The sequence below is a fragment of the Ptychodera flava genome, chromosome 12, assembly GCF_041260155.1.
Source record: "Ptychodera flava strain L36383 chromosome 12, AS_Pfla_20210202, whole genome shotgun sequence".
Taxonomy (NCBI): domain Eukaryota; kingdom Metazoa; phylum Hemichordata; class Enteropneusta; family Ptychoderidae; genus Ptychodera; species Ptychodera flava.
The window spans coordinates 899,106-926,888 of record NC_091939.1 but is presented as its reverse complement, the minus strand read 5'-3'; the positions used below and the strand labels follow the sequence as shown (position 1 = coordinate 926,888).

General features: G+C 39.9%; 1 protein-coding gene across 6 annotated transcripts in view; it reads right to left on the bottom strand.

The window, feature by feature from the left end:
* LOC139144653 (nuclear receptor corepressor 1-like) overlaps positions 1-15,943 on the bottom strand; it is a 68,880-nt gene extending 52,937 nt beyond the window's left edge. For 5 of the 6 annotated variants that reach the window (XM_070715363.1, XM_070715367.1, XM_070715365.1 and 2 more), the window contains exons 1-2: positions 15,658-15,938; positions 10,775-10,964 (exon numbers count right to left, since the gene is read on the bottom strand). In XM_070715363.1, the coding sequence (XP_070571464.1) occupies positions 10,775-10,964; positions 15,658-15,683 (216 nt within the window). In that variant the 5' untranslated portion in view covers positions 15,684-15,938. Of the gene's footprint in view, positions 1-10,774; positions 10,965-15,657 lie in introns of all 6 variants that reach the window. The other variant, XM_070715368.1, reaches the window with a different exon arrangement.
* Between the last annotated feature and the right edge of the window lie 11,840 nt (positions 15,944-27,783).

Here is a 27,783-nt window from a genome sequence, read left to right as displayed (position 1 = left end):
ATATCCACAAAATGGCTGGACCAGCTCCATCGTAATTCTTTTCACCACACCTCGCTCCTGCCGTCTCCCATCATGTCCGATCCCGAAATTTCACACCTAGGTACGGTGCAAAGTTAGCGATGTATGCAGTGGTGGAGTCGCACAGCTGCCATATCTTGAAACCGTCTCGATCAGGCTTATGCGGTAATCTCTGCTTAAATTTAGAACGGCCCTTAAATCGCACCATGCCCTCGTCGATGGAGATCTCTCTACCCATCTTATAATTATTCACGCACCTGTCAACTATGGGCTCCATCCATGGATTGATTTATAAAGGGGATCCTCCTGACACCGACGTCGGCGGCGTGCCTCATCAGGATCACGACGTGGCGGCGTGCCTCATCAGATCCACGTGGATCGTTCTCTGGGTCGCCAGATGAAAGTATCGCATAAGCTGCTGAAAGCGACTGCGGTAATCACAGTAGAAATACCCTGGTTTCTCAGAAAGGGATCGCTAGACCAATAATCCTCCACTGATGATTTACGGTCGATACCCATACAGACTAAGACGCCAATGAACGCCTGCACCTCTCGGTAGTCAGCGTTACGCCAGTATTTATCTATCTTCCTAGCGATATATTGCTGGTGGAATTTGGCGTATTTATTAGTCTCGTCCTTTGCCAATCTGATCAGTGTAGCTGGAATAAACTTAAAAAAGTAATCGATCTCACGGGAGTGGCTGGGCAAGGGGAAAGTCGGTCCTCTCTCCTGGTCAAAATCGTCTCCTCAAATATTAGCATCGGTAGTCTCCGACATACGCCAGACAGGAGGGGGGTCGTCCTCCGCCAACACAGCAGCAACGTCATCATCGTCGTCAGAGCTTGCCTCACCTACATACTGCCTGTCATAAAAGTCATCGTCCTCTGCCGCATCCTCGTCAACCTCCGAGTCGGACTCAGCGGTGATATCACCGTCGTCTGGGCGTCTGGGCCTGAACTCGCCCGTAGCGGCATCAAGGATCATATCTGGCTCAAAATCAGGTGGGCTATCCTGATAACGACCCTCCGCACTATCTTTTTCGGCGGGGACATCGCAGCACACGAAACTATGGCAGGAGCGGGCTGGGCAGCCTCTGCTGATGACGAGGACTCAAGCTCTTTCGCACTGGGCACAGGAACCTCTCCTGACGCAGGATGAGGGCTCATGGTGCACGCAACAGGTGGTGTCTCTCCCGGAGCAGCCGGGGGAGAACCAATGGCATCAGCTGTCTCGTTACTTACTGTCTCACTAGCAGCAGCAGACGTAGTCTGTGCAGGTGAAGTAGTCTCTCCCGGAGCAGCCGGGTGAGAACCACTGGCAACCGGTGACCCATCATCATCCTCATCGGCAGAACGATCAGTCTTACGTTTACGCTTACCACTGGGTTTTTCAGCCGGAGATAGCTTCGCCTTACGGAGCGTTTCTTGCCCGACTTCTTAGAACGTTTACTAGGGACATCACAACGATCGCTACCACTACCGCCCGGAGACTCTGCATCTTTGAGCTTCAGTCGTCTGCTCGCCTTCAGAAAATTTTGCGGTCCGTCAAGCTCATGTCTGGAACAGTGTCGACAGACTAGCAGGTCCCACCCTTTTAAAGCCACAGGGAAACAAAGCCCTGGACATGATTGGACGCAGGGGTGTTTATATATGCAGCCACCTGTTATTATAATGGACCTACGGCAATCAGTCCACCAACCGGCGCTGACATTCCTACCCGTCATGTAAATTGCCTGTCCGCACCATTTGATATGCTAATAATACTCATTTGCAATGCAAATCCCTCGAGCACTTAGCATAACATAGTCAATGTCATTAGCATCTAAACTTGACATTCCGTCCAGCTGGGTACGTGGCATGCGCACCTGCCACCCAAGGACGTTGGCCCAAGCCCATGTTTAGTACGGGTGGGAAACCCATATCTTTAACCTCATGTCCCTTCTAAGTACGCCTGTGCAGGGCGTATTGTCATCCAAGTCGGTGACAAGCCAACCCGACAGATCGCCCATTAAGCAGTAATGGACTGGCCGTCTCGTTCTTGTACGGCAACGAACAGTGCTTCAGCGGCTTGTTTAGGTCATAACCGTCGCCTGCCGAGCGGCTTACCCAACTAAGGCGGTCAAAGATGAAGGATGCCAAAATTGTTAACAGCTGTCTCGGCCTCGTCCGTTGGGCAAACATGGCTCCTTCAAATAACGTGGCCAGCACGTCTACGTCATCAGCGGTGATGACGACCCGTCATTGACGCCCGAGTGCGTAAAACTCGGAATATACCGACAGGTACCTCTACCTGAGTCGGTCATACTACGGTATAAACAAAACACAGGTCTGCCAACTCCCGTTAGACTCGGCCGTTAGCCAAACTTCACAGGGACAACATAGGCGTAACAAGTCGGTGAACAACGGTTCACGCACCTAACCGCAGCCGCCAAGTCGGTGAACAATGGTATCAAATTTTGAGGCCATGTTCGTGAATGGCAAGGCTGAGGCGGTGTGTTTCGTTGCACGGCTTGAACGTCTAGAGCCAAGTGCAGCCGACAACGTCCGACATCTGAGTGGGTAGTCTTTTCGAGAAGGTAACAAGTAGGTTAAAAGCGGTGGTTACCCTTCACAAATGTCGCTCAAGTCCGTTTGGATCAGTTCCATGTCAGGGACTAATCAAGCCGAGTCCGTCAAATCCGTCTGCACTTCCCGTCAATCAGGACTAAGTCCGTGATTTTCGTCTCGCACCATTGGCAAAAAATTGCACCGCCAGCTGAGGCGGTCTTAGGCGGTTGCCTTACAGATTAGCGTTGCCGAGACGGTCAATTTCGGCCGCAATCTATGTAGTGCCTCAGAGCCAAGTTAACCCAAACTCCGCTAGAATACGTCACCGTGCTAACCTGCCAAGTACGCTACTCGTCCCCCCCAAAAAAACCAGTCCCCCGATGGGGTGGGGGACTGGCTGGGTAGCTTCTGCACCTTTCCCTGTCGTTGGACTCTCTGTGAACCCATTTCGAGAGCAAACGCCGTTCCTCGCCCAAAACCTGTCCTCGAACGACCCCTAGCGCGAGCAAGGGTTTGCTACACGTAGTTCCGTCGACTAGGCAGGAAAGGGGGTACCAAAAAGTAGCCCGATTTCCACCGCCTTGATAGGATAACGGCCGTGGCTGCTCAGCTTCTAGCTACACCGAATTTCAAGCGGATTTTCACCGACTTGGCAGGAAAAGGGTTAAAGAAGAAAGAAAGCTTGTGATTGTATGTATTTATTAGTTGTCATATGATTAGTACTGCATTGCTTTTATCTGGAGGCACACCATACATGACTTCAGAACGAAACTTATAATATAGCATGCCCTTTAGAACTAACTATATACTTCACCTTAAGTTAGAATGTGCCTCAGGTACAGATATTTGGACTCTCAAACTTTTTCAATTCTTTTCTGGTGTAAGAAAACTTTTCACTGTCTTAGTTTTTGAAAATGGAAAATTTAATTTTTCTCCCTAGGGTTAACATAGGGACGGTGGCCATTTTGAATTCCAAATATCAGTAAATCTTAGGTCATTTGTTTAAGTAGCAATATTTGCATGGTGACTCCCAAATTTTTATTCTTAATTTTGAAAGACAATGGTTGAAATATTCTTTGAGGAAAGTTTGAGCAAATGTTCAAGTCTTTCACTTTCAAAAGCACATACTACCTTAAGTTTATAATAATGCTCTGTTTTCCTTGCAGATTTAACAATGACTAACAAAACTGCTATTGTTTCTGAAGTTTGGTTAAAATTAGAGAGTTTCTTTTACAGCTTCAAGTTCCTGGTATCATTCTTGTACAACTATTTTGAAATGAGAGAACCCGATAAAAGTGGCCTAAACATATCAGGTCTACACTGTGACAAAGTGTACATCAAAGATTGTGCTGTTTTCTCTGGGTTTCACTCATAAGGAGGGAATGTCGCCCTCTGCTTGAAATTTACATTGTTTGGTTCTGATTGAGGGGAATATAACAAATTATGCAAATTAAGGCAGCAGCAAATTAAAGGCCCATATCCTCAGATATTCAATACAATCTACAAATTGAATGATATAGTCATTAAACTATGCCTCAACAATATTTGCTTGTGGCAGAATAGGCAAGAAATTGAACAGATTTTTGTTCATTTTAAATTTCTCGCCATTTTCAAAATCTTGCCGTATTAGATGAAAAATAGAGAATTTTTTGTCAAAGTGGAATGAATCCCTTTCCCATCCTTTTTGTCAGTTGCACCATGTTGTATTTGTAAGGATTCAAATGGGTACATGTACATGTGCCATTTACGCTGTTTATCATGTAGTTGCATGGAGGCGGCCATATTTGGGTGCAGCACCCGCTTATTATTTGTCTTACTGAAACCTGCCTATGCAGTCCCACTCAGTGGATAATTATACTTGAGTATATATCTCCGAGTAAGAACATTTCCACGAACTAATTTTAATCTAAATATAAAAGTATGAAAATAATGTCAAAAGTTGCAGCTCATGTGCCTTTAAGATTACAGCACTGATCAAATATAAAATCAAGACTTTCAGCCTTGTCTCATCCTTCTACAGATATGAAACCTGTATAGATAGATATTGGATTACATCAACTGTATGATGTCACATCATAGACAGTAATAGTGGATTACATCAACTCTATGATGTCACATCATAGACAGTATTAGTGGATTACATCAACTGTATGATGTCACATCATAGACAGTAATAGTGGATTACATCAACTGTATGATGTCACATCATAGACAGTATAAGTGGATTACATCAACTGTATGATGTCACATCATAGACAGTAATAGTGGATTACATCAACTGTATGATGTCACATCATAGACAGTAATAGTGGATTACATCAACTGTATGATGTCACATCATAGACAGTAATGGTGGATTACATCAACTGTATGATGTCACATCATAGACAGTATTAGTGGATTACATCAACTGTATGATGTCACATCATAGACAGTAATGGTGGATTACATCAACTGTGTGATGTCACATCATAGACAGTAATAGTGGATTACATCAACTGTATGATGTCACATCATAGACAGTATTAGTGGATTACATCAACTGTATGATGTCACATCATAGACAGTAATAGTGGATTACATCAACTGTATGATGTCACATTATAGACATAATAGTGGATTACATCAACTGTATGATGTCACATCATAGACAGTATTAGTGGATTACATCAACTGTATGATGTCACATCATAGACAGTAATAGTGGATTACATCAACTGTATGATGTCACATCATAGACAGTAATAGTGGATTACATCAACTGTATGATGTCACATCATAGACAGTAATATTGGATTACATCAACTGTATGATGTCACATCATAGACAGTAATAGTGCAGAAGTGGAATGCTACTATAATACTCATACATCATAATCTCAAACCTCATTACAGAAGGGTGACATGTAACAGATTTTTATTATTTGAAGAGGGATTTAGATTAGATTGGGGAATCTGGAAAAAACATTTGGCCTGTTCAGATTGACGAAGTTGCGTCGGCCTAGGTCCGGACCTGGGCCGGGGCCGACGTAAAAAACCAATGTGGACACGCTGAGTCGGCCCTGGGCCGACACAGTTTGGTCCCGGTGAGAAGGGGGGGGGTTCAGGGCCGACTCAGGGCCGACGCAAAATTTGGTCCGACGCAAATCGCCAGTGTGGACACGTTGCGTCGGCCCTGGTCCCAGTTGACCAGGCCTCCGCCATGGATCGAAGTCAAACTAGTCACCCTATATCGAAGTCAAACTAGTCACCCTATTTGCAAACAAACAAACAACGTTTGAAACTAAAGTTTACACCTATCGAAAGTTTTCAATCCAATCTTTACATTTTAATATCATCCCATGTACGCAGAACTTCCCACCAACCTTTGTTCCGCAAACGAGACCATGTCATTCGATTCCACAGTGCACGTAATAGACTAGAGAGGCATGTCAAAAATGCTGCGCACTGGTTATTTCTCCACCGCGGTCTTATATATACCATATGCTCATCCAATAAATAGTGAAGATCTCTCCGATGATTAAAAGGGTGAGTGGTAGTCATATTTGCCCTTCTTGTGCGTAAAAACACAGGAAAATCATGAACAGTAGAAACAGCGTGCCATATTCAAATGCGCCATTTTGAACTTTGACAGGTCAGAGGTCACAAAGGAAGGTAAAGTTACGTCGGCCCTAATTCTGGTACCGGTAAGTGTGGACACGGACCAAATTTAATCCCAAAAGACCAATTATTTTGCGTCGGCCCAAATTTCAGTTGGGTTGCCAATGTGAACAAGAAAATTGTATTGCCCTGTGCTTAATACATCAACATATATTATGTGATCTGCCTCACAAACTTGTTACAAACCACTATCAGGACTGTGAAACCAATCTTTAATTACTGACTCTTTGTTCAAATGTGTTACTTCAAACAGAAGCAATGATAGACATGTTCTTGCTATAATAAACGCCATGCATGCATGTTGAACTTTTTTGAGAATCAACAGAGTAAGAAGAAATGGAGTGAATAACAAACAAAGATGCCTTCAAAAATTCACTGATAATCTCAGAATTTTTGAAAGAAGAGCAAAGTATGCTATTGGTACAGAAATTTCACAACTGTTATTTTCACTGAAACAAAAAGTCAAATGTTACAAATGACTGTACTTAGATACAAAATTCCCATCCTTGTCAACTTCTCATAAACACAGTGTAGTTATTTATGACGAGGACATAATTTACATCGTAATTCTTTATGTAGGGTAAGTGTTGACATTTTATCCTACAGTCTAGAAACCTCCAAATCTAGGTCAGAAGGATCGCCATTCCATGGAATTCCTTTCTTTGATTAATGGTTGAACTGATGACTGCTCTAAAACACAGCTTATCAATTACAGTTCTGCGAACAATTTCACTTTGAAGAAATGGAGAAAAATCTCTCCATAGAGCAAAGAAATAGTATGATACTTGAGAGACCTGGTTTCTATAAGACTAGATAGATGACAAATAATGTTAACATTATCTTGATGTACTCCATATTGTAAAGTGTAGACGTAACTGTATCACCTCTGGCACTATCAGAAACACCTTGGAGCCATCAAGCCCGACACTTACACATGCACACATTTTTCAAGAAAAGTAATATTTCTAACATTTTTTGTGGCTGTAAGTTAATTAATAACAGCTGAAAACTGAAAGATTGCTGAGTCGTGTATGAATAAAATTAATTATGCTAGTGAACATTCGTATTTTAATCACTACATGAGGCTGTAGTTGCCATACATATATCTTTCAATAGGTCTCAGAAAATTATGACGTAACCAACTATGATGTATAAAAGTGTTAATGACGACAAAAATATACCCCTTTGAAGCGCTACTTGGGGATACACATAAATGTTTCAATGCACACTTTTTTTTTTCAAAATCATTTCTCTACTTTACAAACACGCCAAAGACCATATATTTGTAATCATATAATCCTGGACAAGACAGCATCTTGGTAACATCTGATACTGGACTTTAGACCATTGTTAATGCTCATTCCCTGCACAGACATTAAACCTTTTCCTGCCGAGCGCCCTTGTCCGTTATTCTCCCAAGTCAGTAGAAAACCGCCCATAATATGTGCCTGCAAAAGATTGGCTCTCCTGCATGTTATCCTGCCAGGCATTTTGGCAGAAATCGCCCATTTTCAGGGTAGTTTTAGCCGTACTTATACGTGTTAGACTTCGATAATTTCTACATGCCCGTAGACAGGGGAAGGAGCTCAAGGGTTGCTGCAGAAAAAAATTGAGGTCACTGGCTTTGTTTGCCCCTGGGAGTGCGTCATTTTATTGCCGTTTCATGTTTATTTTTTCGGAAATAAACTCCTTCAGTATTACGCACGTCCGCTAGGCACAAACATCACCTCACTCGTCTGTTAGTCAGAGGCCCTGAGGGTCGTGCTAGGGTGCAGAAGCACCGTCAAACCTGTCCTGTTTCCCCAGGGTAGGGGCAATTGAATACGTACCTCCAACGACTTGGCAGTGTAGCACAAAAACTACGTTTTTGCCGTTGTATTAACGACATGGCTGAGCCATTGAAGCACAGCTTTACGTAGTTTTGCCAGCTCAGTTGGGAGTTGGCTTACGAGTGTTACCGTTCATTACTGACTTAATCGAGTGGTCCTCAGTCAGGTACGGGTTTGTACCGACATGGCTTGGGCTGCAGCTAACCAGTGATAACCAGTCACTATCCCCAAGACTTCAGTTCACTTTTGCGATGCACGGGTGCAACGCAATATGCTTCCATTGTTCTAGCCATCGACGTGTCCACATGCTGGCAGCCATATTGTACTGCTAGCTGGTTTGCATAACAAAAGCAGTCCCTGCTAAATGCAGACGGTATCCCCGTACATGTAGCATATTGACCTCATGTGCCCTTTTGAATTCTCTGTACGCAAACAGCGTACGTAGTTACCAATGCATCGGCAAGAGGATACGTTTGCCTGCAAACCAGAGCCAGTACTTCGGACGGTGGAATAAATAAAAAATCCAAAGCTACGTCCATTGAATGGCACGGCCAAGGCAGTGAAGGACGTTGCCTGGCTTGAACTTGCAGAGCTGAAGCCCAGCTTAGTACGTCGGACACCAGTTTGTAATGGTATTTCCGAGTCGTTCATATCCGTTCCATGGGAGGAACAAGTCGAGCCGTCCCGTCAAAAATACGTTCTCATTTTCAGTCACGCACAACTGAATAAGTGACTTTTGTCTCGCACCATCGGCATATCTGCCAAGTCGTTTGCAAGAGGTAGCCTTCTAGATTAGCATTGCCGAGTTGGTCAAGTTCGGCAGCAATCTGTATAGTGCCAGGCAGCCAAGTACGTCCAACTCCGCCAGAAAACGTCACCATGCTATCCTGCCAAGTCCGCTAAAAAGCGGTAAAAAAAACCAGCCCCCCTCGGGTGTGGGGACTGGCGGACAGGTTTCTGCACCTTTCCCTGTCCTTGGACTCCCTGTGAACCCATTTCGAGAGCAACGCCGTTCCTCGCCCAAAACCTGTCCTCGAACGACCCCTAGCGTGAGCAAGGGTTTGCTACACGTAGTTCCGTCGACTAGGCAGGAAAGGGGGTACCAAAAAGGAGCCCGATTTCCACCGCCTTAGGAGGATAACGGCCGTGGCTGCTCAGCTTCTAGCTACACCGAATTTCAAGCGGATTTTCACCGACTTGGCAGGAAAGGGTTAAAACCTATACAATTCCCTGTTGCTGTCTTTGAATTGTGTGGACTTTTATTTAACTAATCAAAGCAATATCTTGTACCAGTATATATTGATGCCATAAATAGAGCAATCTGATTGGTAGAGACATGAAAAGAACCGTGGCATATTAACAATATAGCATGGTTGCCGCATGCGCGTGCTTTAGGCAAGAGCAAAAATCCTTTTTGACGTTCCATGCCAGATTTTCAATAGCAATCAATCACACCCAGCGACAGTTTACCACTTGGTTTTTACCAGTTCACTTCATATATGCACTCACTATTGCTTGTACATATATGTCGTGAACTGGTCAAAATCTCTTGGTATACCGTCGCTGAGTGTGCTTTATTGCTAAATTATATTATACAAATTCCAGTATATTGATGGCAAAAATACAGTTGGATAGAGATATGAAAATGAACAGTGTTTTATTTGCAATATGGCACAGTTGGAATGCACTTGAGCTCTCACTTTGAGAGCAATCTCTTTTTGGTCATGCGTCAAAAGACCACCAATTATCTCATTTGGACCACCAAATTCTATTTTGGGTGGTCAATCTTGACCACCAAGTTTTTGGGAGGTCACACCAGTGTACTGCAGAGCTGTAAATCTTACATGCCTCTCACAGTTTATTGCTAGGAGTATCCAGAAACAATAGAAAGTCCTCAGAGATAGATATTTTAGCAGTCATGCAGTACATGTCTTGTCTGTTCAATCACAGTCACTCCACTGTGGTTCAATGTCAGTCCTTCAACCCCACTCCACTACTCAACTGAGTGTTCCTCTGGATAGACAATGTCTCTCTCTCTCTTTGTTTTACTGTTTACTGCTATGATTATTGTGATAAAGTCTGCAACGTTGAATAACATCTCCTACTGTAGTAAATTTCATCTAGTCATTAAAGTGACACAGATCAATGTACAAAACTCTTACAAAACTTCATAATAGTCCAAAAAATGCAATAATTGTCATGTTATCAGCAGTAATTGTCATTTCTTTATTACACGGTAATTCTGTCAAAATTTCAAATCTGTAACTCAAGTCCTTTGCATATAACCAGTCAGTCAGTCACTCATGCAGTAGTCAAGTTGATCTGTAAATGACTGAAAATTTTCCAGTGGATTTACTGGGCATCCATCATACATACAAACCAACTTAACACGTGTAGCAGCATGGTGAAATGGTTCCAAAACAGCATGTACACCCCACTATTCACCCCATGGACTCAAACCTCCACAGAATTACACTCTGATATGACTAATTTTTTTGACCACCAAATTTTGCAATTGACCACCAAAATTTGAATCTGGTGGTCAAACTTGACCACCAAACAAAAAAATAAATTTCGAACCCTGCGCCTCTTTTCACCAGTTCACACAAAATACATTAGTCATAAACTGGACAAAAACTCTTGATAGATACTGTACACCAATAATGGGGGGGAGGGGTTATTACTTGATTAAACTTATAAAAGATATCAACCAAGATCTTACCTGTTGCCCATGTGACTGATGAGGTTGATACATGTAATGGGCAGTAGTTACAGGGTACCTGTGTGTTTGTTCCTGTCCAGCATACAGGTAGCCAGCACTGGGGGCGTTTTCTCTTGGATTCTGAGGACTCTGAGGCCTTGGTCGCTTGCCATAAGGTGACAGTGCTTCCCTGGAGTGACCACTTGGTGGTCTGAAATAAAACAATGCAATAATGCAATTGAAATGTTATCATATTTCATCTTCAGCCATGGTTAAGCTAAAATGGCCTCAGGGACAAATATTCACTCTCAAACTTTAACAACTCTTTTCTGATCTACCACTTGTGAGCATTCATTTTAAAGCTCTTGGTGTAAGAAATTTTTCACTGCCTTAGTTTTTCGAAATTCAAAAATTTTATTTTTCTCCATAGCACGCTAACACACTGAGTTAGCTTTCAGGAAACGGTTTGAGAAATGTTTCTGAAATAATGACTTTTGGCAAATCATTCAAAGAATGGCAGAGTTTGGGACGAGTTAAGATATGGCGCGCTCTTAGGGACAAATTATATCTGGACAAAGAGTTATGGGGAAAGTGCCTTACGACAAACTGATTTTGGTATTACAACTACATGTATGGATAGAAATCCAAGTAGGTAAGCTTAGACACTTTTACAGGCGCATTAGGGCATCCCAATCTGGTACGTAATTTTAACTATACCCTAAATTTTATGTACAAATTTAAAACATACTGTAAACATTACAAAATCATATTCAGGCCATTTGTTGTAGGCACTGTAGATTTAATGCTGTGTACACTGAGTGAGATAATTCCAAGTTAGCATACAAGTATTGGTTTCATGTAACGTAAGGCTGTCCATAGACCCTCAAGAATTTCTTGAGGGTCTATGGGCTGTCTCATATTCTTTAGCAAATGATATTTTTTTCAAAGCAAATTACTCATCTGCAGAAATGTATCACATTTATTTTTAATTTTGAGTCATTTTAATGATACTTTCTCAATTTATACTTACAATGCATGCAACTGAGGTATATTTTGTCATGAATTAGATTTGTCATGAAGAACCATTTCTGAGATGTCTGACTTTATTTTTACGACACAAAAATTATGGAAACATGACAGAACAAACAGGCAAAAGAAGCCATCTCAGTGTTCTCCACAGTTGGCAAAAAAATGGGTGACTAACTTTCATAAACATGCATATTTGCATATTCTTTTGTTTTGAAAATGTCTCCCTTTTTATGGTTATCAAAATGTGAATAGATTGCTAGGAAAACAGAGGGGTGGGCCACCTAAAAATGCCCCTGTACAGCACTCTTCAAATACAGTTTATAGTAACCATGACCATATGCAATATTCACTCTTCAAGGTTGGAACTGCATTATGGCTATAAATAAAACTAATTAATTATCCTAATCAAACTATCACTTAATGTAATGCATCAAAGTAGCCAAACACCTTGCTTTCTAAATTCTGAAGCGAAATATATGAGCAATGGCAGCACAGCAGTAATCTAACATATTAAACTGTATTGGTAGATGGCCGGTCGTTGACTCTTAAAGATTTTATTACGTAGGATGTGCCATGGCAACAAATTTGCATTTATCCCAGGCACAGCTTTTATACTAGGTCGCATTGTTGAACTTTGTGAACTTTTGGCCTTGTTTTCTGTCTTGACGCCAACAAATAGAATTTAAGTCAACGTTGTCTGACATCTGGGTCACTATCTACAGGTCATATCACAATGCAGCCACACAGCCGCGTCCTTGTCTTGTGGCCAGCCCACCGACCTGATTACTATTATCATGTGGTACACATACATTTGATATTGTAGGGTCATCTTAAATGCAATCGGGTCACAAATAGATTTCTCTGTACACAACATGCTGAATGACTGACAACCAAACAGACCTGAATCTAAAAGTTCAGCTTATTCATGCAGCATAATAAATAACCCAGTTTACAATGTACATGTACGGTAGAAGTAGGGTGGTTGACAGTGGTACATGTAAGTCTAATGCTCTTCACAAAACACAGCATACATTGCAATTCTAACAGCTTGATACAGGTCACATATGGGATGGTGGTTCAACATCTGTTGATGGCAAACTCCTAAAAGATGTCTTCTAAATGGCAACAATATGAACTTTCATCATACTAATACAAATACCACTGAAAGAATGTTGAATTAAATGGATCCTTTGGGTTGTCAGGTCTGAAAACACTATTTATATGCAGATAGCCTGGTGAAGGTTAAGTTGACATGAAATTGAAAAGCAAAAGGTACTGTGACATATACAAGTTGTACTCTTTCATTTTTAATTAATGGTTGTTGTATTTGAATCTGACATGACCTTCAATGATTGTTGAATACTTGTAGCATCCCTTGAGTTGCATTTGTATGATTTTCATAACCATCAATTACAGCTGGTAGCAGCCTTTTTTTTTTCTACAGCTGAAGTGGCATTTGTCATGAGACACAAACTAAATTTTTTCCAAGTAACATTCTGCTACTGGTAACAACCGGACACTTGTATTTTTTGCCAGTATTTGCTGCCTAGTATTTGCCAACATCACAACAACATTATTCATATACAATACTTAGATCAAAAGAGAAAGGATTGACTTTGAGAGAACTTGTACATGATTCAAATCAGAGTAGAATTCAGATTACATGAAATCCTATCTGAGGAATGAGTTGAAATACAAGCTTTGCTGTATAATAATCACTGAGACAATTACAAGGGGACAATGCAGAAGTCAAGTGGCCAAACTTCACTGAGATTTAATTTTTGTGGATTTTATCTGTTGGCAAAAATAGCAAAATTAAACCTAAGCAAACAAGAAATGCTTTCACAGTACATGCTTTTTGAGTTCACAGAGAGGTCTAGATTAATGCTACAGAGTTATCAGATGTGTATCAATGCACGTAATGCTACAGAGTTATCAGATGTGTATCAATGCACGTAATGCTACAGAGTTATCAGTTTGTATATCAATTCACATATCATTTGGTACAAACACTCTGAAGATATTGTAACAAAGCTAAACAGACTTGTGAAATAAATAACACTTCTGATTATGCATATTTCAGCTATAAACTGATTGCGCATAGATCACTTTTAGACAGATTATTCACAAAATTGAACAGATATTTGCAATTTGGCTCAATATTGGCTCTTTTCCCATCATCAACATTCTCATCCATGAAAAGGTGTGTACACCTTCATGAATTTATTCTCTTGAGCAGCTACCAATCCATGACAATTTACCGAACAGTTTCCAATCCATGACAATTTACCGAACAGCTTCCAATCCATGACAATTTACCGAACAGTTAGAAATTGGATATGGTCTGATTAAGGTTCCCAATTCATAACTTAATAAAGCTGAACATCATCTGTGTTATACTGACACACAACATTAACCAATATATCCATGGTGTTTGGATCAAATATACCTCAAGCTAATAAATTAAGACTATAATCTCAATACATAGTCTGACTATTGCAAAAATAAGTTGGCCCTTATTTCCCCCTCTCCAGCAACTATCTGCTAACTTCAAGACAAGATGAATTATCATAAATCAATATTCATATGACTTTAGGTAAAGACATCAAAATCGAATTTCATTTGATTATTCCTCTCAGAAGTATGTTCAATGTAGTATATATAATTTGAGGTAGAGTTCAGAATTCATCATTAAGTCAAACGTTTCAGTTCTCTAGGTTTTCAGATTATGTATTTCAATCTCAACAGGTGGAATGTTTATTTTGTCTGTCTGTTTGGTTCTACTGCATGTTTGGATTTTTGTATAAAAGTGTCTTGTGCAACCTAAAGCAAACCTCCGTACTGATGGCCAGGCACTTGACTTTTCTTTATAACATCTTTTAAGTTTTTGGATCAAAGATGAAATTTAATAAAATACAAATAGTTCATGTTGCTTCCCTACAATTTTCTGAGAATATCAAAAAGTGGTAATAATGAAAATCAACCCTTACCAATTCCACATTCTACTTTTTTGCTTTACTGCTGTTCAATTTCAAATTTTATTTCAATCAATCGCATTTACAACTGCCAATCTCAGTAAAGCTGTTTTTGTATTCACGGGGTGTTCAAAATTGCTTTATTAAGACATACCATAAAGTGTGAAATCAGGCAAATTATCTGCTTGCCAGCATCACAAATTGCTGCAGTTTCATAGCCTCGCAACTCCCCTTGAAAATTTTTTGTGTTGGGCAGTCCAAACACGAAAAATTTAACATTTACAAAGAAAACTGCAGTGTCGAAATATATCTATTTCCCCAACACAAAAAAATTTCAAGGGGGGTTGCGGGCTACGAAACTGCAGCAACATCACAAATCCTTGCAACTACTTTGTCATTGCTATTATGTTTTTATTTTCCTCGGACAACACATTAAATAAAGCTTTTTCACAAAAACAACACAGAGATCACATTAATACGGTGCATGTATCAGTGTGCAGTGTGTGTGTGAGATTTTCATTTCTATGCATCACAAGAATATATTGTTGTCAATTGTCAGCGGCTGTCTATGATGTGCAATATTGTCAAGGAGCTCAAATCCACAGAAACGAAAATTAATCCACGATAAATAACTATTTTGGGGATACAACATTGTCAGGGCCAATGCGGGTTACAACCGTCTGTCGTCCGCCAGGCTGTAATGTGACACGATGTAAATCACTCTCAGGGAGCACCGACCTTTTTTGTTGACGACAGAAAAAAATTACCAAGCAATTTGAGCACAAATGAAGTATTAAAGTACTAAATGAAACCAGTACTTCAGAAGAAGGCAAATCAGCACCTCAATCGTCTCAGTTACAAACATGACAAGCACGAATCAATCTTTATATGTCGCTTTACCTGTCTGGTTGTCTACTAGCCATCATTCACTTCTTTTCAATTAGCGTCCGCCATCTTGGGGAGTAAGTGACGTCAGACACCACACTCGCTTAGCGATCTAGGTTTATATCCTAGGCAAAGAATTTCGCACGTATGTATAGTAGTATTATTCTTATACCACAGACTGTTATCTTACTGTGTTTTGTCCGTTTTTGCTGAGTACTACCCCGAAACTGGTGTCTCTCGCTCAGTACTACACAGTCATGCTGCGAAAGATAGGAGCTCGAGCTACACAATCTGTGCGCGCGCACACTCAGTTAGTTCGATTGTATGGTTTTATTTGCGCCATATCATTTCCTCCAGTATATGGCGGCGCTTGTCTGAACAGACAAGCTGTACGGAAAGTTCAATGCACTTTCACAAGGCGGCGAGGCGTTGCCTGCTGTGTCAAGTCTGCCTCAGACTTATGAATATGCAAAACTTCGGAAGCAGTTTAACATCGAACGGGTTGAATGGGTGGCGTGATACCAACCTTTCGTTTCTAAGTGAAGTGCTGGAGATCGTTTCAGGCGCATTCACAAGTAGAACAAGTCATCGTTGATGACACAGTCCCCACTTGTTAATGGGTACTTTGATTACAGGTCCTCAGAGAAGATAGAGTCCTCTTCATTAGGTCTGTGATAAAAATACTTTTGAATGAATTCACTTGATACATGTCCGAGTTGTAGTTCAGGACATGAAAAAATCGTAATAAAATGGCCACACGGTGGCCATATTGGATCGTATCACAAAACAAATAAATGTGCGTATGTATGACATAGGTCAATGTCCTTGTAGCAATTTGATTAAATCGGTTGAGATTATGCCTGAGTTATGGCTTGTACATGAAAAATCATAACAAAATGGCCGCACAGCAGCCATATTCGATCGTATCACAAAACCAATTAAAGTCATATGTATGACATGGTCAATCTCCTTGTACCCGGACTTTGAATAATTCGCTGTCATGTCTGAGTTATGGTTCTGGACATGAAAAAATGTAATAAAATGGCCACACGGCGACCATATTGGATGGTATCACAAAACCAATCAATGTGCATGTGCATGACATAGGTCAATGTCCTTGTACCAAGTTTGAATAAAATCGGTTGAGATATGCCTGAGTTATGGCTCTGTATGAAAAAATCGTAACAAAATGGCCGCACAGCGGCCATATTGGATCGTATCACTAAACAAATTGATGTGCATAGCTATGACATTGGTCGATGTCCTTGTACCAACTTTGAATAAATTTGTTGAAACATGCCTGATGGCTCTGTACATGAAAAAATCGTAACAAAATGGCCGCAAGGCGGCCATATTGGATCGTATCACAAAAAAAAAAAATTGACGTGCATATCTATGACATTAGTCAATGTCCTTGTACCTACTTTGAATAAAATCAGTTGAAATATGCCTGAGTTATGGCTCTGTACATGAAAAAATCGTAATAAAATGGCCGCCTGGCAGCCATATTGGATCGTATCACAAAACAAATCGACGTGCATCTGTATGACATATGAAGTAATCCTTGTACCAAGTTTGAATGAAATCGCTCCAGGCATCTCTGAGATATCTGCGTGAACGGACGGACGCACAGACGGACGCACGCACGGACGCACGCACGCACACACGCATGCACATGACCAAACTATAAGTCCCCCCGGACGGTGTCCGTGGGGACTAATAAGCTTGAGTCATCACCGTTTAGAATAAAACAGAATCTTTATTGAACAGTGAAATCTGTATGTAGGGACAATCAAGAATGACAAATTCTGGAAAAAACGATAGAATTGTTTTCTTTAATATAGCCACCGTCCCGTGGGTGGAGGGACGGTGATTGGCGTTTTCTTTTTTTAAAGCAGTAAACTGTGATATAGGCCTAAGTTTTGATAAAGAAACAAGATGCTTCGCAGAACCCTGCTGAATGAAAAGTTCCCTAGCTATTATGTAGAAGTAGTATTTGTGTAAGAGATGTATGCACGCTGTGTCAAAGTGATTGGAAAGCGTCAGATCCAAAATTGCTGATAGGATAAAAGGTGAAATTTATCGCCAACATCGATATCCAAAAAGAAATAGATATAGGCCTACTTTGACATACTTTTACACAGCAGTTTTCTTTGTAGGCCTAAATTGTAAAGTTATTTCGCGGGTCATTTTTATCAGCAAAATAGTGGTTATCCCGCTTGACACAGCAAGTTGACCAAAATTCAAAGTTGTATCACAGTTACCTGTGGTCCATTCCGCTCTGCGTCTACATATGTGCCCCATAGACGTGTGTACATACTCAGGCATATGTACACACGTCTATGGGGCACATATATAGACGCAGAGCGAGCGGAAAAGACCACAGGTGACTGTGGTTGTGTTAACCGTTTTACAGAATTGGCCCGGAGACCATCATTATTAGGCCATTTGTGATTGTTGTGTATTATTAATATTTTGTTTTCAATTTACAGGAATAGTTGGGGACTTTTGAATTTTCCCTCGATTCCATTCCACGGTGATCTTTGATTAGTTGTTGAAAAACTAGGAAAGGTCGAGATGATTTTTTTAAAATTAGAAACTGATCAATGTATAGAAATCCCCGCCTATGTCATAACATGACATTAAGGGACGATTCAGAATTTACTTCCAGGGGGGGGGGGTGGAGGATTTTCAGGGGGGGCCACCCATTTTTCCCAAGAAAATTTAGGGGGGGCCAGACAAAAATACCACAATCTTTTAGGGGGGGCCAAGGAAAAAAACATCATTCAATATTTGCCCAGAATTTCTGATCTCTACAAAAGAGCACCGTAGACGCTACCTGGGTGACAGATAAACTCAACATGTTTAGTTAAACTCCTTTAGCTGCCAATTCGTAATATTCACAGTGGTTTGTTTTATGCATCTACTGCAGTATCTTGTTCTCCTCCCTGAAGCGTTATGAAATGTCCAGTATTTAGCGTGTCAATACAAACCATACAGTGAACACTGAACAGTCAGGTTGTTTTTGTTGAAAAGAGATCTCAGATCAAGTCCAGACTAGAATTCATTTATCAACAATAACAATGGTCATTTATGTTCACACTGGTATGTTGCTAAATACAGCATTGGGTGTTCTATGTAATGATAGAATAACAAACAAATGCTGATACACAGAGATGAACATTGAACAAATGCTAAAAATTACAGCAAATGTCTTTTTAAGGTTGGGTTTACCTTGTAGCTTGTAAAGCAGTTGAAAGTTGCATGATAAAGAAGTGTTAATTTATGCAAATTTAAGCTTCTTTTGCCTCCCAATTTCAAAATTTCCAACGAATTTAATTCCACTCCGGCTGGGTCAAATTTTCTGAAATTTCACATTATGTTTTTTAAATGCTATATAACACAACAGCTATCAATTGGTTTTGTTTGGCAATAAAGCTCTTACATTTTTAATAAGAGGCATTTTGAATAAGAGGCATTTTAATTTTGCTGATCATGATTTTAATCAATTATTAGAGTGTCAGTCTTTAAACCCCTACAATTTTAAAATGAAGATGGATAATGCCAAGTAAAATAGTTGTTTTTTTTCTACATGAATACTATCCTTTCAAGTGAAATATTACATTTCAGAAATTACTGTCTAGTTTTCGACTTAAATTAATTTTTATCATTAATACAAAAATTGAGGTTTTTTACCCCAAATATACACCCACTTCATCCTTTGAGTAAACTACTGCTACTGCTACTCTTCTTTTCTGCTCCTTTTTTCTATGTTTCATTCTCATCAATTCTACCCTTTCTAAATTTTTTAAATGTTCTACATAACTTTTTACAGTGCTTACATCTACTATAAACTTTTTTGAAAATAATTTATGGCCGTCTCATCTTCAAGGTGCTTTTCAACGAATAGGTTTTGATGTTGAAAATAAAAATATTATGTATTACTGTCAAAAATATATGGTGAAAAATTTACAAAAGGGTTGATTTTCCAATAATCCTGTATGTGCATCCAGAAGATCATGTGGCACTGCACCAATGCTATGGTGTCGGATTGTTGAAATATTGTGTACACAAGAAATTTGCTGTAGTCCAAGAAGTGATCTCAGTGTGTATAGGCTAGGAGAAATGTGGATAGGCTTACACTTTGTGTATTGATGCTAATACTTTGTGTCCCATTCATTCTGATATGTATAATCAAAGGTTTCACAGTGGCGGCTGGCAGAAAAGGCAAAAAACAATTAACATGTATTGTTTCGTGTCATCTGAAAACATGCGCATCATGACTATTCTAAAATTAAAGTTTGTTTAAAAAAATTTGAAATATGAATGCTCTGTCGATTTGAAAAATACTGCTGACAAAATGTGAATTTTGACTTACACAGGGTTATCTGCATTTTAATATGAACATTGGATTGTGAATTGAATGAGCAGAATAACATGTGAATTCATGTTTTGGATAAGGTGTTTTGTTCAAGAAATGTTCTAAAATATTCCTCAGCATTGTTGCTTTCAGTGGCAGCAACTTGGTTTTATGACAACCAAATTAGAAAAAGAGAGAAAATTAAAAACAAGTTGGCTTTCACCAATTTTAATTCCTAATGTTTAAAACTTTCACCGTGAGTCTGCAAATATTCAGCATCATCAATGAAAATGTATGCTGAACGTGTGCATGTACATGTACATCTCACTTTCCAGAAATATCTGGATATCTGCAAATGAGATGTACCATTAAACTTCAAGATATATATCACTTTGCAATTATCTGCTCCTCTGATTTTCTGTTCACCATTTCTAACTGACATCTTTGCTTGTCTTTGTGTGCATCATGTGTATCAGTGAGACATAACGAAAAAAGTATTCATATTTAGTAATTAACTTTTCTTCAGAAATTTACAACCAGATATGTTTATTGCTACCCTTTCCAAAAGTGTGCCACTTGCAGTCCCTGCAAATCATTCTTTTTATAGTCACATAACCCTGAAATGATTTGTTATATCATCGATTAATGTCCACTAGGCCCTACAGTTCCTGCAACTTGTTAGACTAGATATGTCTATAATGTACCGTATAAGCATGCATGTATATATTAGGGGGGCCATGGAAAAAAAACAGGAAAGATGAGGGGGGGCCATAGATTTTTTCTATAATTTACTAGGGGGGGCCATGGAAAAAAATCACCGAGAAAATAGAAAATCCTCCACCCTCCCCTGGAAGTAAATTCTGAATCGTCCCTAAACTGGTCCAATAATCATTTCCATTCGAGGTAATATATTACCAGGTCCATTGGACATTTGTGACTTACAAATTTAAGTAGGACCAGTTAGTGGTGGTACCAGGTGTCCGGAATGGGTAAGCGTACCCTGCTAGCATGCTACACCCGTTTGGATTGGTCCCAAAATTGTCTAAATATTGCATTAAATGATACAAGATATGAATCACTGTAATAAGTCAAAGCCGGGAATACTGTCATTGATCATTTGAGTGACCGAGGTGTCATATTTGGCCACAATGTCGTCATATCGACCGTAGAACTTTTTGAAAGTCCTAACGAGTCTTTTTTTGTGTATCCCTGTCTCACTAATTTTGATGCCAATGAGCTGTGTCTCAGTTGAAAATCAGCGTGGGAATCACAAGCCTTACAATACCTGAGAAGTTGAGACACGTATAACCATAAGCAGGTGCAGACGGAATATTACTTGACAAGTGGGGATAATTTATGATTTCAAAATCAAATCATCCCTTTTGTCATACAGCTTAGTGTGTAGCCCATTAGTACCCACATGTAGGAACAGATCAAGATATGAAGCGGAGTTCCTACCCTCTGTTGTTTCTTTGATTTCCAACTCATCGATCGGGGTAAATATGATGTAAGTAATTTGATATGTCTGGATCGTCTAGACTAATCAGATCATCAATATATCTGTGCGTGTTGTTAAAACGCCTTGCAAGTTTTTTAGACCCTGCTTTGTAGAGAGATTGTAGGAACTCTGCTTCATATGAATACAGAAATAAGTCAGCAAGAAGGGGTGCACAATTTGTACCCATTGGTATGCCGATAGATTGTTGAAATATCATACCGCCAAACTTAACAAATATGTTGTCGATTAAGAAATTAAGCATTTTAATAATTTCTTCATCTGTGTATTTATGCTGGGCATCCATGTTGTTACTGAAATAACCAAACCTATGTTTGATGGTAATGTATCTTTGTACCTTCTACTGCCATTTTTATACAGGAAAGCTAGTTTAACAAGAGATGACAGCCTTGTTTTAAGTTTATCGTTGGGAATTGTGGTGTATAATATGGAAAAGTCAAAATGTTCGGATTGACCTGTACTTGTTTTTCTTGACTTTTAAATCAAGCAACAATTCCTTCGAATTTTTTAGTATCCACATTTGATTCAACCAACTTGTTTCATAAACTTTGCAAATATTGAAAAAGACCATTTTTGATGGTTGTTAAAATTATAATCAATAATTGTGACAGATGTTTGGTAGTGCAATTGCTTGATCCTGCAATAAAACGTTGTTTGTAAGGGTTCTCGTGCAGTTTAGGTATCCAATACAACATGGGCAGTTTTTTGTCCTTCTCTTTCAAAGGAATGCCGAATTCTTTGGGCACAGATGAATGATTTGAAAAAATGTCTTCATCAGTGAGGGAGGAAAGAATGTAGGTTGTATTACTCTTATCTGAATGAAGGTTTAATTCATCTATTATACACTGGATATAATAATTCCTACAGACAAAAATAATGTTGTTTGAAGCTTTGTCTGCAGGAACTACAACATATTCGTTGTGTAAAGCATCGAGGCATGCTTTGAAAGATGGGTAATCTAATACTGAGGAAGTATTTACATCTTTACTATGAGAACAAAAATGTGAAATACGTGAGTTTAATTTATCTCTGACTTTGCTCAGCCAGTCAGAGAGGCATTCCACATCAACTTTCTCAACTGCAGCCCACAGTCTTGTATATTTTTCGGCGGCATCTATGATAATTCTGAAATTACATTTCCAATTAATATTTTGTGGCTCTCGATATTTTGGGCCATATTGAAAGAGTTGCCGAAGTTCACTGTTGGTAATGATGGTCAGGTCAGCAATTATTATGTGACCAAGTGGTTTATAGCAAAAGGGGGATGACAAGCAATTGCAAGTTCTGCTGTTGTTTGATGGAAAGTTGAAATTTTTCAAGACATTGTTATAGTTAAAAAGTTTCCTACCAATGGTTTTTGTGTATGAGTGGGAAACTATGGCTGGTTCTTGAAATTTAAAATATGGAGGTATTTTTTCCACAACTTTCTTATCATGAAATATAAGCTTATTGCTGATGTTTATTTGGTCAATCCCTTTGTTTGCAAATTGTACATGAAAAAATAAACGCTCGTCACTGTTCAAGAGTTCTGTCCTTAGCCGGTAATTGCTAATAGCGATAATAATTTGGACTAAACAATAATCAGGGCTGTTTTGGTTGATATTCGTCGTTTGAACTCTTGACAGTACCAATCTCAATTACTGCAAGGAGCAAGCAAACAAAGTAGTTCTTATTTTATGAACCCCTAACGGCTGATTAAGAATAGACAATAGATCACTGAACTTGGGAGGACTGCTGGTATTAAGCTTACCATGTCTATGCCCATGTCTCCGTCGTCTTCTGGTGTGAGAGTTAAATAAACCCATCACATTTACACGATTCCCCCTAGGGCTGGATAAATTACCCACCCCTAGAATGTTATCGTCACATCCATAGGGCACAGCGATCCAATACTGTTCACGTTGCTTACGGTAGCTCCTGCTTAGTTTAGAAACTATTGGAAGGATGATAGAGTTTTTGCAATATTCGGACTTTCATGTTTAGTATGGAATGTCGAGGACCGTTAAAATGAGTGTATAGGCATGTCGGCAAGTTATTATTTAGGCCTATACCTGACCTATGGCCACATATTCTCTTAGATAGTTTTTCTCCAATCTCTGCGACATATACGTGTATCAACCCACAAAAAGTAAAGTCAATGCCGTAAATTACATTTTTGGTTGGCAAGAAAGGTCTTCAAACGCGTTAGTGTGGAACGTCTTTTTGGATAAGTTGCTCTGTATTAAAGTGTCAGTTATTAAAATTGCACATGTTTTACAATTCCTTGTGTGACATGGCGACACAGAGTAGTCACATTAAAAATTTCCTTTAAGGACATCTTTTAATATAATCCGTGGGCACAGTCTGGCTGACGAACCATTCGCCCTCAATGGCCCATCAGGGATAGTTTTGCATTAGCGTTTTTATCGAGTGCAGCACCTCAGAAAGGAAGCTCAATCCAGATGAAATACTAACTCGGTTATATGATATCAATATTTCATAATTACGATTTATTATTTTTAATAATTGTAAAATAATGTAATATTTTAGACTGTTCATTTCCAGTTAGCCTGTGTCTGGATTATTTCAAAACTGCACGTTTTCTGGTACATTTAACGTCCAAATTATCCATCAAAAATAGCAGGTCTATACCTGTGACCCCACTGTAACACCCATGCGGCGATTGACGCATATACGGTACATATACTGTGAGGCAAATCTGTTTTTAAGTATGCCGAAAAAGCCAAGACTATAGCTATTGTTCTCATGTAAATTTACGAAAAAATCGTTACTTTGTCTGTAGCTCTGAACTCTTGACCTGTTTTCTGTGTCTACACGTCTGTAGTGCAGGTAGTTTTCAAGAAGTTTTAAATTAGTGTTCACGTACACGTTGCAAGTATGAGCACTCAACATACACTATCAGAGAATGTTGTAAGGTACAGCACTCTTAGTACAAAGTAGGAAAATTATAATAAATAATTTTAATAATGATAATACTTTATTGCTCAACAACACACCCAAGGAGAGTGGTAAGGCAAAAATTACAGAACTCAAAGATGCAGACTTCAACAAACACTGGATGAAGCTGCTGCTGGGGGAGGAACTACTAGAAATAAATTTGGCAAGAGGTACATTATCTTTGTGAGTATCTTTAAAGATATACATGAACTTTTCATGTCATTATCAGTAGATGCAATAATGAACAAACATGAGTAAACAGCTTTTCAAAATACCAAATTACCAACTCGGGCAGAGTCACTTGAGGAAGCAATTGTATTTTTCAGGAAAAGTGCTAATGGTAATTTATGGCATGATAATGATGATAACAGCTTTTTTCTCTTATAAACACCAGTAAGTCTGTCATCTGTAATTTCACGACTATTATGTCTTTCCTTTTGGTAAAATTAGTTCAAGAACAAATTAGATGTCATACATCATCTACTTCATTCATACTACATCTACGACAAATTTTCTCATGTAAAGGAGTTTTATGAGTTTTTTCCTGCCTTGCTCAATTTCTAAATTGTCGTCACTAACACGAAACTTGTAAGACAACGCCTATGGCTAAAGTAAAAAAAAATACACATAATTTTTCCGTGGTAAAGTTTTGATTTAAGCACTCTGTAAGTACGTAATTTATTATCATTACCGTTATACCATTACCAGTTTCTTTTATCAGTATAAAGTTGACTCATCCACGAGTCAGTATAATAATATTTATTTCTTTAAAGCGCACTACACATACGTCTCAGTGCGCTTTACACATTTAAAATTGATAAAATACCAGCAAAGCATGACAAACTAAAATGTAAAAACGATCAAATTAGGCTAAAAACATAAATGGTTAAAAATGATGAAAATTTCTACAGAGTAAAAACAGTCAAAATACAAAAACATTATTAAAATTATACAGAGTAAGTAGCAGAAAACGTTAAAATAAATCAAGCATCAGCGGTTACGGTAAAATGGTGACCTTCCAAAACATTAGTAATAGTGCTTTACAAAAAGGTGAGTCTTTAAAAAGAGCTGGCATTACGAATATCAGGAGGCAATGAGTTCCATAGAGAAGGTGCGCAGACAGAGAAAGCTCTCTGCCCATATGCCTTGTTGAACATTCCACGCGGTGGCACTAAGCGTAACGAATTACTCGATCTGAGATCTCTGGCAGGGGTGTATATCTCGATCAGATCCATGAGATAAAGTGGAGCAACACGATGAACTATTTTAAAGGTCGTCAACAAGATTTTGAATTTAATTCTAACTTCTACGGCAGCCAGTGTAGATCAATGAAAACAGGTGTGATATTATCAAATTTTCGAGTACGCGAGACAAGGCGAGCTGCAGCATTCTCAAGTGATTGAAGGCGTCCGAGCTGAAATTTCCCAACACCATACAAAAGGCTGTTGCATGCAGTAATCCAGCTGAGAAGTTACAAATGCATGGACCATCTTTTCTGTGGTGGGTCTGTCCAACAATTGACGGATCTTGCCAATTCTTCGCAATGAATAAAATCCATTCTTACAGATGTGGCTGATATGGTCTGCCATCGAGCCATCATGGGTAAGTTTCACACCGAGATTGCAAACTGTAGCAGAAGGGGCAATACCCGGGGGGGGGGGGGGTAACTCCCATAGATGGCTATACGGGGAGGGTCCGCGCGAAAGGGGTCGTTTTTTTGCACTGTTTGGTATCAGAAAGGGTATACTTTTCACGAGGTGTTGGTATGAGAAAGGGTCCGGTTTTAAACACAAACTGACATTTGTTAAAAAATCATGCTGTCAACACTGGAAACCCATGTATCTACATCCCAGATCTACCATCAATATTTCCGATCTGTCGGTTTGACTGTTGGTATCCCTGGTACGCAATACAAGGCGAGTGAGTCGTATCTGTATACGTATGGTATATTGTATGGTATCAGATCACAGTTGCGAGTGGAGTGATACGTACCGGCCGCCGCGTTATTCTATGCATAGTACGCGGCGGCCGTACGTATCACTCCACTCGCAACTGTGTATCAGATAGCTGTGGTATCTGTTGGCGGGGTAGCGGGGGTTGCTATGCGGGGTAAAGGGCAACCCCCCCACCCACATAACAACTCACGCTACCCCGCCAAGAGATAGCTGCGTTTCCACAACTAGGTATCAGAAAGGGTAGGTTTTTTTTTCTCAAAACTGGTATCACAACAGTTTGGGTTTCCATGTTCGTGCGGAGCCCCCCCGTACTATTAGCCATGGAGTTACCCCCCCCCCGGGGGGCAATATCTGACTCGCCAATCCTTAGACTTGAGCACAGTCGCTCGAGAGCTATTCAGCTCTGGGACTATTCGCCCCATAGACGAGTATATAGAAGCGAGAAATACCCCAAGTCAGGAAATGAAATGGCTATTTCGTATAGGGATTGTGCCACCATGTCATCTTCGACGTTCGATTTTACCGTGAAAAGTAGCAAGTTCATCTATCATGTAACCGTCGACTGTTCCCTATCATTCTCAAAATTCATACCTGGTACTTGATTTGCTTCACAAACGCTCGTTTCGTGTGATTTTCGGCCGAATTCGACGGACACGTCGCTAAAACATAAGCGTGAGCAACATTCCGGTCACCTTACAGTGGACGTTGGGCACCTCCACTTTACTGACGTTAGCGCCGCGTACCCATGAGGGGTGACTGGAAGGTTGTTCATGCCTTATGTTTTGGCGACGTGTCTTCTGAACTGGGCCGAAAATCACACGAAAATTCATACCTGATACTTCATCTGCTTACAAAATGCTCATTTCCTGTGATTTTCGGCCGAGTTCGAGAGACACCTGGCCAAAACATAAGCGTGAGCAACATTCCAATCATCCCTCATGGGTAGGCGGTGCCAACGTCAGTAAAGTGGAGGTACCCAAGAGGTGACCGGAATGTTGCTCACCCCCAGGTTTTGGCGGGGTGTCCGTCAAATTCGGCCGAAAATCACACGAAGCAAACGTTTTTGAATCAGATAAAGTATCAGGTATGAACTTTTAGAATGATAGGGAACGATCGACGGTTGCATGATAGATGAACTTGCTAATTTTCACAGTGAAATCGGACACGGAATGTTACATGGCGCGGTTTTTATAGCCATTCTGTTTCCTGACTTGGGGTATTTCTCGCTTCTGTACACTCGTCTATGGGGCGAATAGTCCCAGCGCTGAATAGCTCTCCAAACGACTGTGACTTGAGAGTTTCACTGCATCGGATCTGAGACGAGACGAAAACTGAACAACCTCTGTCTTCTCATCATTAGGCTAAGTATAAGC